This window comes from Garra rufa, chromosome 1, assembly GCF_049309525.1.
Source record: "Garra rufa chromosome 1, GarRuf1.0, whole genome shotgun sequence".
NCBI lineage: Eukaryota > Metazoa > Chordata > Actinopteri > Cypriniformes > Cyprinidae > Garra > Garra rufa.
Genome location: NC_133361.1, coordinates 32,569,843 through 32,586,171, shown reverse-complemented (window position 1 = coordinate 32,586,171; position 16,329 = coordinate 32,569,843). Strand labels below are relative to the sequence as shown.

Sequence of the window (16,329 nt, the reverse complement as noted above, 5' to 3'; positions counted from 1 at the left end):
AAGACTCTTTCACTTTTACTGAATGAAAAAATGAAAGTGAATGTTCACTAACACCTCCATCTCATCCCAATAAAGGTATTTCTTAAATTGGTCTTTTTTTGTGTGTGTGAACATTTTCTCTAAATGTCTCTGTAGTTAACATTTCTGAGTATGCTGCACACAACAAACAGATGAAGTACACACTGGAGCATGAATAACTTAAATCTAAAGGTTGATGATGTTTGACCAGCATTTATTCTGCAGATATGTCCTGACACATCGCAAATTGTTGACTACAGGGCCGTGGCACAAAGAGCAGTTCCTGAAAGAGAGAGATGAGAAAAGGTGGCTGTACCGAAGTCTCAACAGTCAACTCTGTGTGTGAAGAAATATTAAAGAGGCACAAGCACAATGGTAATTAACAAAACTCTTAACAAAAAAAAAAAATGAAAGAATTATCAATCTTGGTATTTTAGATTAAAACATTCTGTAGTCTGATCCCAACTGGCAATGTTTTGAAATGTCCCTCTGGTTGTTCCTGTATATTTGCAGGCTTCCTCGCACCGATTTAATTGTGAAAAGACAATCACACGTGGCCTAAAGAGTGCCGAGCCGTGCATTTAGTTCCCTGGCTTGATTGTTTAATTGCAAATTATTTACACAAACAAACATTCAAAAATGTCAATTTGTCAATAGCTTACTGTAAGAAAATGCTATACATTAACCATTTTATTTTTCTGTATGGTAGAGTTTGTAAACAGAAACGAGAATTGAATAAATTTCAATCAAACGGCAGGAGCATTCTGAAATAAATAGGTTATTTTTCAAAGGCAGCCAACCTTACAATTTAAAAAAAGAAACAAATGACCATGCTAACAGCACTGGAAAAACCTGATGAAAAGATGAACCGGAGTAATAAATGAATCAACGTTAGAACTCAAGCTTTCAAGTAGATTAATCCTGTTACAGTTCCACTTGCACAGGGTTGATCTTTCCCCTTCGAAAAAAGGTCTCGTCAAAACCTCCCGAACCTGAACAATCTGAGTAAACATTACCACTGTAACTCAGACAACCATCCTTTCAAGCATCTTGCCATTATCCTGGTGCAGCACCAGGTCCTGTGTCACAAGAGAGCTCTGGATGTGCATTTGCTGGCAGCTAGCTGATAATCTTGCTTATGGCCTGTAAAGAGGGGAAGTCGTCATCGCCGATGTGTAGGGTCTTATGGGTGTTAAAGTCTTTCATAGCCAGCACCTGCTTACAGGTAGGACACACTTGGCAGTCCAGCTCCAGGCTGTTGCTGGTGGTGCCTGTCTGCCAGGCTTTCTTTTTGTTTTTTTTGGGCTTGGAGCCTTGCTGCTGTTTCTCCAGAGCCTTAAAGTCTCCGTGGGCAGTGAGAAGCTCCTGTTGCTTGCGAGTGTCTGGTAGGAGAACCAGCAGCTCGTTGAAAACCCTGTTGAAATTCTCTCCTAACAGCTCCTGGCAGCTTTTATAGTACTGGACAGCAGGTAATAAACCCTGGTCAGGATGAAAGAGAGTTTATTAATATTCAAGGGTAAATATTACAGATCAACTGAAAAACCCCAAACTGAAAATTCTGTCATTAATTAATCACCCTCATTTAGTTTCAAACCCACAAGACCTTCGTTCATCTTCATAACACAAATTAAGATATGTTTTATGACATTTGACAGAGAGCAATGCAACTGACATGTTCAAGACCCAGAAAATTATTATTTATGTCACATGGATTATTTTAAATAGGTCCTTACCACCTTTCTGGGCCTTGAACGTGTCAGTTGCATTGCTGCCTAAGCAGGGTCAGAAAGCTCTTGGATTTCATCAAAAATATCTCTAATATATTTCTGTTCTGAAGATGAATAAAGGTCTTACAGGTTTGGAACGATATGAGGGTAAATAATTCATGACAGAATTTTTATTTCTGAGTGAACTAACCATTTAATGGGTAATCGACACAATGTATAAATGGATTTTAATGAACAGGTTTTAGGTTGAAGAATGTTTAAGGTAGTGTGTGTATCATAGGATTGATAATGGGTCACTATTTCTAAACATTTTTTTCTTCACTGGTTCAGTTTAAAGAAACCTGCAGGATGTGACAAATGTGTTTTGGAAATAATATATTTAAAAATATTCAATTAACGAGCTCTTAGAACTACATGGTTATTGCAAAATAATTAGTAATATCTTTTTAAAATGGCAGAACTAATATCCAATAATCTGCAGGACTAATATCAATTACTGTAAAATAACATTGCACAAACAAGGTAATTGAAATGGCTTTGGTTTAATAGTTACCTGTCTAAATTGGCCTGAATAGATTTTGAACTCATTGAACTTGGTTTCATCATTTTGAAGGAAATTCTTAATAGACTGAATAAGGTCCATGTTTCTCTGCTGGAAATTTTCAGGTATGAGGTAGGATCCAATAGCAGGTGTCGCTCTGAAAAAAAAAAAAAAAAAAACCCCACAATGCCGAATGAGAAAACACTTCAATCACTTCATTTTTACATTAAATACTGATAAATTAATCCATTCGAATTTTAGTGAAATTTAAACACGATCTGTTTTCAAATCTGAATATATCTGAAAATGTCATTTATTTTTGGGATCAAAGCTGAATTTTCAGCATCATTACTCCAGCCTTCAGTGTCACACGATCCTTCAGAAATTATTCTAATATGCTGATTTGCTGTTTAAGAAACATTTCAAGAAAGTTTGAGGTAAAATTCCATCAAATGTTTAATTTTTTTTTTACATACAGAGACCCTAAAAAAGTGCAATATAGAAAATTGTTAAAGGGATAGTTCACAAATATAAAAATTACCATCCTAGGTGACCATCTTTCAGATGAATACAGTCAGAGTTATTAAAAAAAGTCCTGGCTCTTCCAAGCTTTAAAATGGCAGTGAATGGCTGTTGAGATTTTGACCCCCCCCCCTCCCCAAAAAAGTGCATCCATTCATCATAAAAGTTCTCCACATGGCTCTAGGGGGTTAATAAAGGCCTTCTGAAGTACAATTATGCATTTAGGCAAGTAAAATATCCATATTTACAACTTAATTACAGCTAGCAGCTCTAGCTTCTGCTAGTACGTGCATTTACGAGAGAGTAGCGTTCCAGCGGATGATGTTGGACGTAGGCGTAGTGTAAGCCCCAGTGAGAAGTGACAGTTCAAACAAATATGTCTTGGTAAAAAAAACTCAGCCTCCACTATCGAAATTCACCAACATATTTCTTTACAAACTTTTATTTTGTACATCCTGTTCATAACCAGTGTTTTGTTGTGTGACATTTGTAAATATAGCTCTGATCGTATTCATCTGAAAGAAGAAAATCATATACACCTAGGATGGCTTGAGAGTGAGTAAATCATTTTTGAATGAAATTCACTTTCACAACAAAAATTTACAGATAATGTTCTCACCCCCTTGTCATCCAAGAGGTTCATGTCTTTCTATCTTCAGGGTAAAGAAATAGTTTTTTTGAGGAAAACATTTCAGAATTTTTGTCCATATAGTGGACTTCTATTATGCCTCGAGTTTAAACTTCCAAAATGCAGGTTAAATGAACCCAAATGCGGTTGTAAACGATCCCAGCCGAGGAAGAAGGGTCTTATCTAGCTAAACGATCGCTTATTTTATTATATTTTTTTTATTATTACAATTTATATATTTTTTAACCTCAGACACTCGTCTTGTCTTGCTCTGCCTGAACTCTATTTTTTCCAGTTCAAGACAGTTAGGGCATGTCGAAAAACTCCAATCTTATTTTCTCCCTCAACTTCAAAAACATTTTCAAAATCATCCTACATCACTGCAGAAGTACTGACCCAGTGAACATGCAAAGAAGATGAAACACCCTTAATAAAGGTAAAAAAAAAAAAAAAGCGATGTAGGACGATTTTAAAGCTGAGGGAGAAAATGAGAAAATGAAGTTTTTTTTTTTCCAAACTACCCTAACTGTATTGAACTGGAAACAGTTCAGGCAGAGCAAGACAAGACAAGCATTTGAGGTTAAAAAGTATATAAACTGTCATTTAAAAAAAAAAAAAAAGAACCGATCACTTCGTTAGATAAGACCCTTCTTCCTCGTCTGGGATTTAAACTGCACTTTTGGAAGTTCAAACTCGGGGCACCATAGAAGTCCACTATATGGAGAAAAATTCTGAAATGTTTTCCTCAAAAAACTATTTCTTTGCGACTGATGATAGAAAGAGATGAACATCTTGGATGACAAGTGGGTGAGTAAATTATCTGTAATACTTTGTTCTGGAAGTGAACTTCTTTATGTGGCTACAGTGAAAAGACAACTGAACTTCAGGAGAACTGCCAAAAAATGTATTTTATATTTTATCAGGGCATTTTATCAACATTCTCTGTGATATTGGCTTTGTAACATTTAAGACTATTAAAAAAGCATAATGGTTGACATTATAAATAGTCAACTGTGATGTGCTAAAAATACAACAATGACTCAAACAGGGAACACCACTTCCTCCCCACATCACACGCACATATAACAGTGCACATCACGTTCACGAACCTGTTAACAGCAGGCATTGACGATTCCACCACATTACTGTTAAGAGGGATGCCAGTAAATCCTGGGGGAGGTTTGCTGACAACAGGCCCAAGGCCAGGAGGAGGAGGAGGAGCAGGCATCGCAGTCTGAGTGCTCTTCAACGGAAATGCACCTTTAAAGCCTGAAAACACAAATAAGCACTTAGAAGCAATGTCATTTTAGACATGGTCTCTTATAGGAAAAGAACCTGCTTACCAGGTGGAGGTTTTTTGGAGATAAGAGCTGGAAATTCCTCTTCCTTGGGTGGAGGAGGTTGGTCGTTTACCGGCTGCTTTAAAGGGGAAGAAATATTTTCAGGAAATGATGTACAGGACAGTGCTTCAGCTGGCTTTTCAGTAAGTCCATTTATAAATGAGTTTGGTTTGGAGGTGAGACTATTGTTTGGTGGCTTTTTCTCAGGAACGTTCTCTTTGTGAGCCATTTTTTGGACAGATTCGGGGGTGTGCGAGGGAGAACCCATAGATGAAGTTGTGGCTTGCTTCTTTTTCTTATTGTTTTTGGGGTTGGTCTGAGATGAGCCACCTTTTACCGTCAACAAAGTTGAGATGTCAAGCATAGTCGGTACCGTGCGGATCTCCTGAGCTGTTTTACCGGTTTGGGGGTCCTCGTCATCTGATGATGACGGACATTTGACTTTCGGTGGAGCTTTGTGGGTTTCTGCAGAGGTGAGTTTCTTTTTGCGGCGAGATGAAGAGGCAGTGAGAGACTGAGGCACACTTCCACTGGGCGGCGGGTCACTGGCGGACAGTATAGATGAAGAGACCATAGGAGCTGTTTTGGTGGGCAGAACCACAGGTTTGTTGGAAACCACCACAGGTTTGCTTCCAGCTTGAGACCAGGCTGATGTTGCGCTTGACTGGGGCTTCAGTGGTTTGATCTTGGAGACTAATGCAGGAAAGTCCTCTTCCTGGAAGGACGAATGTTTTTTGGGTTGATTTGTGTATGCGGGTGTCATTGGAGCAGAAACTACTGAACCAGACAAACTTGGAAAGTCATCTTCCTTCAGGGAGACGGAAGGTTGTTTGGTCTTGCTGCAATGATAGGGAGACAGACATTGTAAAAAACTGATCCGATTAAATTAAACTCAATGTTTATTACCAGATTTGCCCATGATGTTAGAAAGTCTTTTTTTTGCTGTTGTATATACACACACACACAACACCATGAGCCCAAGCCAAATTTGACCTGCAGAAATGTCTTCCATCCTCTCTCTACTAATGTTGTCAAAAATATCGATATTTCGATAAATATCGATACTGAAATATCTGAACGGTACCAATACTAATTTCCCAAAGTATCGATACTAGCCGAGCTGTCGCCTTCACTTCTCTCCGAAGGCGTGTTGACAAACACCACACGTGACCGCAGCGCCTGTCTCGTCTCATTCAAGTGAAGCGAACAGAAAGGCGAGTGTGGTGCCGCCACGACCGGCTTTGTTTGATTTAAAAAAAAAAAAAAATAAAAAAAAACACAGCAGGTGTGCTGTCTGGAATTATTTCGGATATGAAACAAATGAACATGGAAAGTCGAAGTTACCAAGCAAGCCAATATGTAAGAGTTGCTACAGAGCACTGCTAACAAAAGGCGCTAACATCACTAATTTCGCAAAGCACCTGAAAGACAGACACCCGGATCTATATAAAGAATTGAGTGGTTGGTAACTGCTAATTTTAACATTACTAAATCATTAAATAAGATTGCCTATTATTGTTGCTAATATGAGTGTTGTCCCATTTTTTCTTTTTTTTTTTTACTAAGGTCATTAATATAATCAGTTTGAGGAATCTTGACAAGTAAATACTTTAACTGTGGTCAAATGTAGCTAAATTAACTGCGCTTATTTAACTTTATTTAAAAAAAATATATAAAAAAAACATTACTTAAATTCTGCAATTTGTATTAATGTCTATTCAGTGAGCAACTGAGCATTGCTTTCGCGTGTGATGCGCACGTTTTTTTTCCCTCAGATATTTTTATTGAATTTTACAATTTTATCTCCTCATGCATACAGTATGTTCAAACATTGTACATTTTCCATAGTAATCCAACATAAACATCCCTCCATTCCCACTAGCCACACAAGACAGACCATAGTTCCCAAGGAGTATTATTCCTGGAGTCTTCAAGAGAGCTGCTGGAAGTCAAGTGTAAATTCTTAAAATAAATAAATAAATAAATAAATAAATAAATAAATAAATAAATAAATAAAGTAAATAGGTAAGCAAACTGGGCTAGATAGATAGATAAATAAGTGAGTAGAGGGAGACAAGTTAAGCCATTAGCTGATACTGATAACTGATGCATGCATGTTTACTTGCGTGGATCGTTGATTATGAATCCGGCATTAAAATCTGTTCATCAAATAATGTTAATCTATTAACCAGCATTTATGAACGATGAGCAATGTATTTGTTACAGAATATTTGAATCTTTGATAACGGTAGGTAATAAAAATACAACAAATCATGTTAGCTCTGGTCCAAAAAAAAAAATGAACAGATAGAACTTTGGATTTAAATTAGTTAATATATTAGTAACTTATAATTTAAATTAACTTTTAACTAAGATTAATAAACGTTTTGGAAGTATTTTTCGTTGTTTATTCATGTTAACTAATGTTAACAAATATCTTTTACCATTAACTTAAGTTCTAAGATTAGATAGTTCAGTTAATTTTAAAAGTGTGGTCTTAAAAAAAAAAAAAAAAAAAAAAAAATGGTTAAGACCTAGCCTAGAATCTAGACGCGCCCCTAGCGGCAGCAAATTACATTTGCTTCTAAGGGCAGTCTAGTAACTCTCCGTTCACTTGAGATTTCCAAAAATCCAAAATCGACCGGGCCAATCACGAGTCGGTGGGCGGGTTTAACATGATGACGACTGACCTGCGACCATTAGTTCCGTCCAGGTTCCGTCAGATGTTCTCTGGTTACGTGAATTACGCGTGAGAGATAAAGCGATGGCTGCTGCTAGCGAACAACTTTCTTTCGAAGCGGCTTTTGGCCTCTGAAAGACTTGGAGTTAAGCTTTTCTCTGACAAAAGAACAAGAAACTGCACTGAGGTCGTTCTTACAAAAGAAGGATGTATTTGGAGTTGACTACTTCACCTTCTTCGTTGCTCCGATTGGTTGTAGCGCTATCCTATTGCGTGGAGAGTGAGTTTGAAAGACAACCGTTTATCCCGCCCCTCCGGTTGAGCGCTGTCTATGGAGAGTGCCCAGACCCTACATTTATGTGGGTCTGGCTTGTCAGGCTAGTTAAGACCCACACTACCAGTTGTATTTGAACAGCAAATAATGTATGAAGCTCAAACTCAAATGAAGCTAAGAATCTGAACAGGGCTGTAGCAGTGTACATATGCATATACCTCATTGTCATCTAGAGACTATATTTATCTTTAAATTAAAAAAGAAATTTACCCCCTTAATATTGTGGCAGTTTTTTTTCTCTGTGGTATCGAAAATAGTATCGAATATCGATATTTTTCAAGGTATCATATCGAAGTTAGAAATTCCAGTATCGTGACAACACTACACTCTACCATATTTTCCTGGTTTGTTTCACCTATTTTTGCATATTGATTGGACTATTTAACTTGGTAACCATATGATTTGGTGAACATAAAAGATTATGCCAAAGCACCTAAAGATTAATTTTCAAGTTTTCAGAGACCCTTTGTTTCATTATGATTTCAGGACAGCTGTATCAGAAAAATTGTTGAATTTATGCCCAATTAAAAAAAAAAAAAAAAAAAATCAAAACAGAAAGACATTAAACACATAGAAAGCAGTGTACGTTTTGCATGTTGGTTGCGCCATGTGACTATGATTTGGAGGGGGGAAAAAAAAACTTTTTATGAAATACTAATGATTTCAAGTAGTGTTAGTTTTATACTAGCATTATTTATATACTAGTAGAAAATACATAATTTTTTTAAATTAGTGTTTATTTTTATATTTGTAGTTTTCATTTTATTTTAAAAATGTCATTGTCATTTTATTAGTTTTAGTTTTTTTATAATATACATGTATTTAGCTTTCATTTAATTAACCAAGGATTAGTTCATTAAATTAGGATTAGAGTTAATTAGTATTAGAACTACAATTTACTGATAAATGACCCCATGTCATCCAAGACTGTCATCAGTTGAAAAGAAATGTGTGAAGTGTTTGGAGGAAAACATTCCAGGATTTTCTCCATACAGTGGACTTCAATGGGGATCAATGGGTTGAAGGTCCAAACTGCAGTTTCAATGGAGCTTCAAAGGGATCTACATGATCCCACCCGAGAAATAAGGGTCTTATCTAGCGAAACGATCGGCCATTTTTTTTTTTTTTTTTTTTTTTTTTAAATAAACATTTATATACTTTTTAACCACAAATGCTCATCTTGCACTAGTTCTGCAATATGGATCTATGACTTTACGCATTATGTAATCATGTTGGAAAGGTCACACGTGGTTAGTTCTTTGTTGTGTACTTCGGTTCAAAAACATTGCTTCGTAAAGGGCGTTTGACTTTCTTTGCACATTCGCTTTGTAAGCACTGTGTCGGTACTTTTGCCTATATCACACGTAACCTCTCCAATGTGACTACATAATGCATCAAGCTAGTGCAAGACAAGACATTTTGCCCCCCAAGAAACATACATTTTTAATGTCTGTAACATTAAAAATATCACAGTAGGTGATGTTATTTATGTCACTGAAGTGATTTGAGTTACTTAACACATTTGGACAAAATATATAATCAACAAAGCAAGCACCACTAAATAAAAATTATATTAGCATTCCTACATGGAAAAACTACAAAAAAAAAAAAAAAGAAAAAAAAAAGACATATCTTACTAAAGATAGGACAAACCTACCTTTGAATTGGGGCTTGAATTGGGGCTAGAGGTGCAGCTGCTCCTAAAACTGGGAAGTCCTGAACGGCCAAAGGGGCATTATTCTTCACTGATCGAGCTGAAACATTAAAAAAATATTCAAACATGCAATTTCATCAACTTCAAGAAAGCAAGAAAGCAATACTTTATTTACCATATTCTGAATCGTCATACCTTGCACTTCGTTTGTCTGCTTGGCAGTGCCTCTGTTGTTTCTCATGTCATCAGGCTCCATCTTTTCTTCTATGCGTGGCTTCTGACTGATTCTCTCTTGCACACGGCTTCTCTCTTCCTGGCGGCTGGCCATCGAAGCTCGCAAAGCAGCGGCTATCTCTCGGTCCTCTTCCTCTCTGAAGAAAACAACTCTCTCAGTTTTTCATGAGCTCTCTTATATGTCAGAACATTAGCATTGATGAGGACCTACCGATTATATCTCCAACTCCTCATATTCTGCTGTCCTCCAGGGGCTCGTCCTCTTCCTGGTCTTCCCTGTCTGTTGAAGCGATCCACTTCCTCATAATCATCACCACCAACCATCATACCTAAAAAAGACATCCAAATGTGTTTAAGGCATTCGGCTCCTAAATTATATTCAACTCGCAGAAAGAGCAAATTTAGCTTTACTTACCATCATTTCTTCGTTGCTGTCTGGGTGCATAGTTGAACTGGATGTCGATTTGGCGATTCTGCCGAGCCTCTGCCCGGTTTTTGCTGTGGGCAGCAGCTTTGTGAGCCTTATAGTCAATCTCTGTGCGGAAAGCGTGAGTGAACTGCTCTGTACTGCAGCGGCCCTCCTCGCAGAGATAATGGCTCTCTCTGAAGTGATCGCTGAGGTACTTGTAGTCACTATAGGACAAAAATAATATTGACATAAGTGAATTAACATTTAAATTAAACTGCAAAAATGCTGCTATGAAGTCTGCATGCTCTGTAGGTCTTTGTCTGAACAAGAGCCCTATTAAGTACACACAAAATATGAAATTTGGGAAAAATAAGTCTGAATTTGTAAAACAGAGCCTTTAAAAATGCTTTTAAATTGTATAGGTTTAATGAAACCATTAAAGTGGAACCTAAATAAAGTACAAAAGAGAGAGAGAGGGGGAAAAACTAAATAGATTTCATACAGGCCCGACACTAGGTAAGTTTACATCCTCTAAATTAAATTTACATGCTTTTTTTTTTTTTTCATTCTCCTCAATTTGTTGGATGATTTCCGGTCTACACAGCTTTCAATCATTCGAAATGAACACAATCAGATTGATTGAGGGGTTTATATGAAAGGATTTTTTAGTTTGACCAAGCCATCATGTGGGTGCATGTAATATAACTTCACAAAACTGATGACTGGTGTTTTACCTATAATACTCTTGAGCTCCATCTGCGTCACAGAAATGGCAGAAGTAATGATCTCGCCGCAGGTGCTTCAACAGTTCATCGTTGTCCAGGTATCGATCGTCACAGAATTTACAAAGTGGATGCCCACGATGCGAGGTATCATCAGGGTCCCCTTGTGTTCGATGTCGAGCCAGGTCTTTCCGATTATACCACTTCCGCTCGTACGAGAATATCTGTACACAGAGCAAACTATTTATTGTAGGAATAAGGAGTGTGCAAACAAAATAATAATTCAGTAAAATGTAGTACTCTACCTTAAGGTGCTTTGCACATAACTTGCAGCAGAAGAGTTCATGTTGTTTCCTCATATGTTGCTCCAGTTCTTCAAATTTGGAGAACACTTTTGGTTCTGGGCATTGCGGACATTCATGCAACAAAATCTTCCTGCATTTGTTGTAAAAGATAAAAAAGAGCTTGTAAGAAATACACTTCAGACATTGCTGGTTTATACTGCCAAAGGGGTGGGCAGTGTAGTGAAATTAATATTGGTAATCATTTGTTAACATTAGTTAATGTATGCAAATAATGTCACGCAGTTGTTTACACTGTCCATTTCAATGAGTTGATTCAAAACTCATTCAACTCATGTCAAATAAAAAAAAAAAGTAAAAAAAAAAAAGACTAATTTTCTTTTTTTTAGATTTAAGTATTCTCACAACATAAATGTAGGTAAACGTTACAGTTTATTATTGTGAACTGTTACATTGTTGTTATAATACAATATGTTTTGGTACGTATAAACAGTTTTTAAATATTTTCTTTTTTGATACTTCAGATAAAAATGTTATCTAGTAATATTATTCATACATTAAAGCATTTTAAACTGCAATGAATGTTTAGTTGAAATGATTACGGAGCAAAAACAATAATATATACACTACTAGTCAAAAGATTTTTAATGTTTTTTTAAAGAAGTCTCTTCTGCTCACCAAGCCTGCATTTATTTGATCCAATGTACAGCAAAAAAATATATTTTACCATTTAAAATAACTGCTTTCTATTTGAATGTATCTTAAAATGTAGTTTATTCCTGTGATCAAAGCTACATTTTAAGCATCATTACTCCAGTCTTCAGCGTCACATGATTTTTCAGAAATCATTCAAATATGCCAATTTGCTGTTCTAAAAACATTTAAATATTGTTTTAAATTATGTTTTCAATATTTAAAACAGTTGAGTAAATTATTTTAGGATTCTTTGATGAATAGAAAGATCCAAAGATCAGCATTTATCTGTAACATTATACACAATACAAGTCAAGTCAAGTCGAGCTTTATTGTCTTACCGCTACATTTGTGGACATGCAGTGGAACGAAATGTCGTGTCTCGCAGGACCACGGTGCTACATAAATAAACAAATATAACAAACAACACTAGACATAAGAGCAATTGTTCAGTCCTATACGTAGCTAACTTACTGAAACCGCAATCTAAAACTATACATATATTATAAATAGCTGACTATACAAGTACTTTACATAATACATAATACCATTCAAAGGCTTTTTTGGGAAAGAAATTATAGAAATTAATTAATACTTTAATTTAGCAAGGGTGCTTTCTATTAATCAAAGGTGATGATAAAGACATTTATAATGTTACAAAAGATTTCCATTTCAGGTAAATGCTCTTCTTCTGAACTTTCTACTCAAAGAAACCTGAAATAAAATCTATTCAGCGGTTTTTAACATAATACTAATAATGTTTTTGAGCCGCAAATCAGAATATTAGAATGATTTCTGAAGACTGGAGTAATGATGCTAAAAATTCAGCTTTGACAAAGGAATAAAATGTATTCAAATAGTAAACAGTTATTTTAAATAGTAAAAAAAAGTTCAAAGTTTTACTGTTTTTGCATTACTTTGGATCAAATAAATGCAGGCTTTGTGAGCAGAAGAGACTTCTTTAAAAAAAAAAAAAAAAAAAAAGTACTAAAAATGTTTGACTAGTAGTGTATTAAATATGTGACCCTGGACCACAAAACCAGTCTTAAGTCGCTGGGGTATATTTGTGACAATAGCCAAAAATACATTGCATGGGTAAAAATCTTTGATTTTTTTTTTTATGCCAAGTAAAGATCATGTTCCATGAATATTTTTTTGTAAAATTCCTACTGTAAATATATCAAAATGTAATTTTTGATTTGTAATATGCATTGTTAAGAACCTAATTTGGACAACTTTAAAGGTGATTTTCTCAGTCTTTTGATTTTTTGCACCCTCAGATTCCTGATTTTCAAATAGATGTATCTCGGTCACATATTGTCCTATCCTAACAAACCATACATCAATAGAAAGCTTATTTATTGAGCTTTCATATGATGTACACATCTCAGTTTTGTAAAATTTAACCTTATGACTGGTTTTGTGGTCCAGGGTCACATATGATCAAAAATATTTTTTCTCACCTGAATTGTGCATATATCTTTCCATCTGCAAGGTAGATGTCATATTTCTTCTCGCACTGGAACTGATGAATGTTCAGAGCGGCAAAGGGTTGAAGTTTCTTTATGAAGACCACCTTGAAAATTAGAAGAAAAAAAAAAAGTTTTTTTATTCCAATTACAGTAGAGAGCTAATATCAAATATCTTGAATTTAAAAAAAAGGACTTCCTTATAGAGCATGAACAATGCTAATTAAGCAAAAAACTTTTCAATATCAGACTTGCTGATTAACGTATCGTGCTTAAAAGGCAAATAAGCGAGGCGCGCACTCGTGATTGATTGTTGAGTCACTGTCAACACGACGTCGCACTTTGACAAGCTGTCAGTCAGAGAAAGCACACGTCTAGTAGATTCTAACGACAGTTATCTGAAGCGCATTACATAACAGCACAACTCAGCGGAGCTGTCCCAAAATCATGTTTTAAATACTAAAAACTACTTTTTGTAAACTTAACTACTTAACTTCGTTCCTGATAGATTCTGTCAAATGTGTTAACCCACGTGAAATAACCTACGATGTGAAGGACGTCGCCAACAAGTGCAGGTTGTCACGGGAAACGTCAGGCAATAAATCACAACCGCTAACGTTAAGCTAAACCAGCTCACTTTTACACTAAACTCAAGTTTCCAAGTTTAACTAACGTTACAATCAAAAACATAAATCACAACAACAGTTAGTCCTCAAGTTCTCGTCTGAAAGAGAACACAACTGAGCTAAACTTTGTCTTGACAACTTATCTCCACAGCTAGCGACGCTACACACACGGCCGCTCCCATTATAAAGCGACATGCTAGTGCACTGGGAGCGGTGTGGCTCTGGTTTGCTGTGTATATGCGGTCGGTGTAAAGCAGCCGAGGCCTGCTCGGTGCTGGAGGAGAGGCGGCGGCACCTTGTCGAGCTGTTCCCGGCAGACGGCACAGTACTTCTGCTCGCACAGCACCCGCATCTTGGTGGAGCAGCGGTAACACACCGGGTGATCGCATTTCCCCACCGCGAACATGTCGATGTCCTGGCAGCACAGCACGCATGTGCTCTCCGTGTCTTTCTTAGGGGTGGATTCCATACTGATAGAAGGCACTGGCTGTGTGTGCTGGGTTTTTCTCGGTATAATCCGTTTGGATTTGGAGGGCTTGTAAACGACAGTACGGGCAGTGAGGCCGGGTGAAGCGCGCTCCAGTGTGCGTAATCGTTCAGCGCAATGCATTGTGGGGACCGATGAGCTAGCAGTCGACAGGAAGAGCTCTTATTGTGACACACCGGACTTTTATACCGCGTACCTTGTGTGAATTAAACGATAATAACATGATAGTTATATTAATGTGATTGATTATTAGAAAGATTAATAAACATGTAATTATATTTATATTAAACAATATGAATATATCAATACGATTGAATTATTTTAATTATGAATATGTGAATTATATTAATATTAAAATATAATTTTAATTTTAATAAACGTACTAATAAATGTACTAAACAATATAATTTATTATATATATTAATCATTAAAACAATTATGATTTAATTTGACCTTTGGCCTATTTCATCTCAGAACGATGTATAAAGCATTTTTTTAATATTGACTTGATATTCATTATATAGTAAAAAAAGAAAAGAAAAGAAAATTATTTAAATATATCAATACGATTTAACGATGAATTAATGAAAAATAATACACTGAACAATATGATGTATGATTAATAAAAATGTAATTATATTTATTTTAAACAATATGAATATATCAATACAATTGAATTATTTTAATTATGAATATGTGAATTATATTAATATTAAAATATAATTTTAATTTTAATAAAGAAAATGAACTAAACAAAATAATTTATTATATATATTAATCATTAAAACAATTTTGATTTTATTTGACTTTTGGCCTATTTCATCTCAGAACGATGTATAAAGCATTTTTTAAATAATATATTGACTTGATATTCATTATATAGAAAAAAAACAAGAAAAAAATTATTTAAATATATCAATACGATTTAACGATGAATTAATAAAAAATAATACACTGAACAATATGATGTATGATTAATAAACATGTAATTATATTTATATTAAACAATATGAATATATCAATACGATTGATTTATTTTAATTATTAACATGTGAATTATATTAATATTAAAATATAATTTTAATTTTAATAAAGAAAATGAACTAAACAATATAATTTATTATATATATTAATCATAAAACAATTATTATTAAATTTGACTTTTGGCCTATTTAATCTCAGAACGATGTATAAAGCATTTTTTATATTATATAGTTAAATTTAAACATTATATAGTAAAAAAAATTAAGAAAATAAAATTATTTAAATATATCAATACGATTTAACTAGATGAATTAATAAAAAATAATACACTGAACAAGATGATGTATTATAAATACAAATGTATTAATAAGAATAGGTGAATTGTATTAATAATAAAATATGATAATTATATTAATGTGGTTTAATAAAATTTTACTCAACAAAATAATGTATTAAACAGTATAATTTACTATATATTAATAATAAAACAATTCTAATTTAATTTGACTTTTGGTCTATTTAATCTAATAGAAAAATATATGAAATCATTTCTAAATAATATATTGACTTGAAATATGATGATGAAGTAAAATAAGTTTAGAAGAAAAAAATATATAAATATATCAATACTATGTAATTAGATGAATGAATAAAAATAATATATTGAACAAGATGATGTATTATAAATACAAATGTAATAATAAGAATAGGTGAATTGTATTAATATTAAAATATGATAATTATATTAATATTAATTAAATTTTAATTTAATTAATAATTAAAATTTAATTATTTAATAAACAAAAATAATGTATTAAACAATGTAATTTATTCTATATGTTAATAATAAAACAATTATAATTTAATTTGACTTTATATTGAAATAATATATTGAATCGATATTCATTATATAGTAAAATATTTTCAGAAGAAGAAAAAATTATATAAATATATCAATT

The 16,329-nt window shown here is 34.3% G+C and overlaps 1 protein-coding gene across 1 annotated transcript; it reads right to left on the bottom strand.

Moving 5' to 3' along the window:
• Window positions 1-215: 215 nt before the first annotated feature.
• On the bottom strand, window positions 216-14,512 carry znf598 (zinc finger protein 598). The gene is made up of 12 exons (XM_073833215.1): window positions 14,195-14,512; window positions 13,268-13,380; window positions 11,115-11,244; window positions 10,822-11,033; window positions 10,094-10,311; window positions 9,890-10,007; window positions 9,640-9,815; window positions 9,448-9,544; window positions 4,780-5,615; window positions 4,546-4,705; window positions 2,299-2,443; window positions 216-1,497 (listed from the first exon to the last, which is right to left on the bottom strand). The coding sequence occupies exons 1-12, from the start codon at window positions 14,507-14,509 to the stop codon at window positions 1,138-1,140; spliced, it is 2,880 nt and encodes a 959-aa protein (XP_073689316.1). The 5' UTR covers window positions 14,510-14,512; the 3' UTR covers window positions 216-1,137.
• Window positions 14,513-16,329: the final 1,817 nt, after the last annotated feature.

Excerpts from the sequence above, each read along its gene's own strand:
- znf598 (XM_073833215.1), bottom strand. The coding sequence starts at position 14,509 with ATGCATTGCGCTGAACGATTACGCACACTGGAGCGCGCTTCACCCGGC. Across the intron at positions 11,245-13,267 it reads AAGATATATGCACAATTCAG|GAAGATTTTGTTGCATGAAT; the intron begins GTGAGAAAAAAT and ends CAACAAATGCAG. Across the intron at positions 5,616-9,447 it reads ATTCAAGCCCCAATTCAAAG|CAAGACCAAACAACCTTCCG; the intron begins GTAGGTTTGTCC and ends CTATCATTGCAG.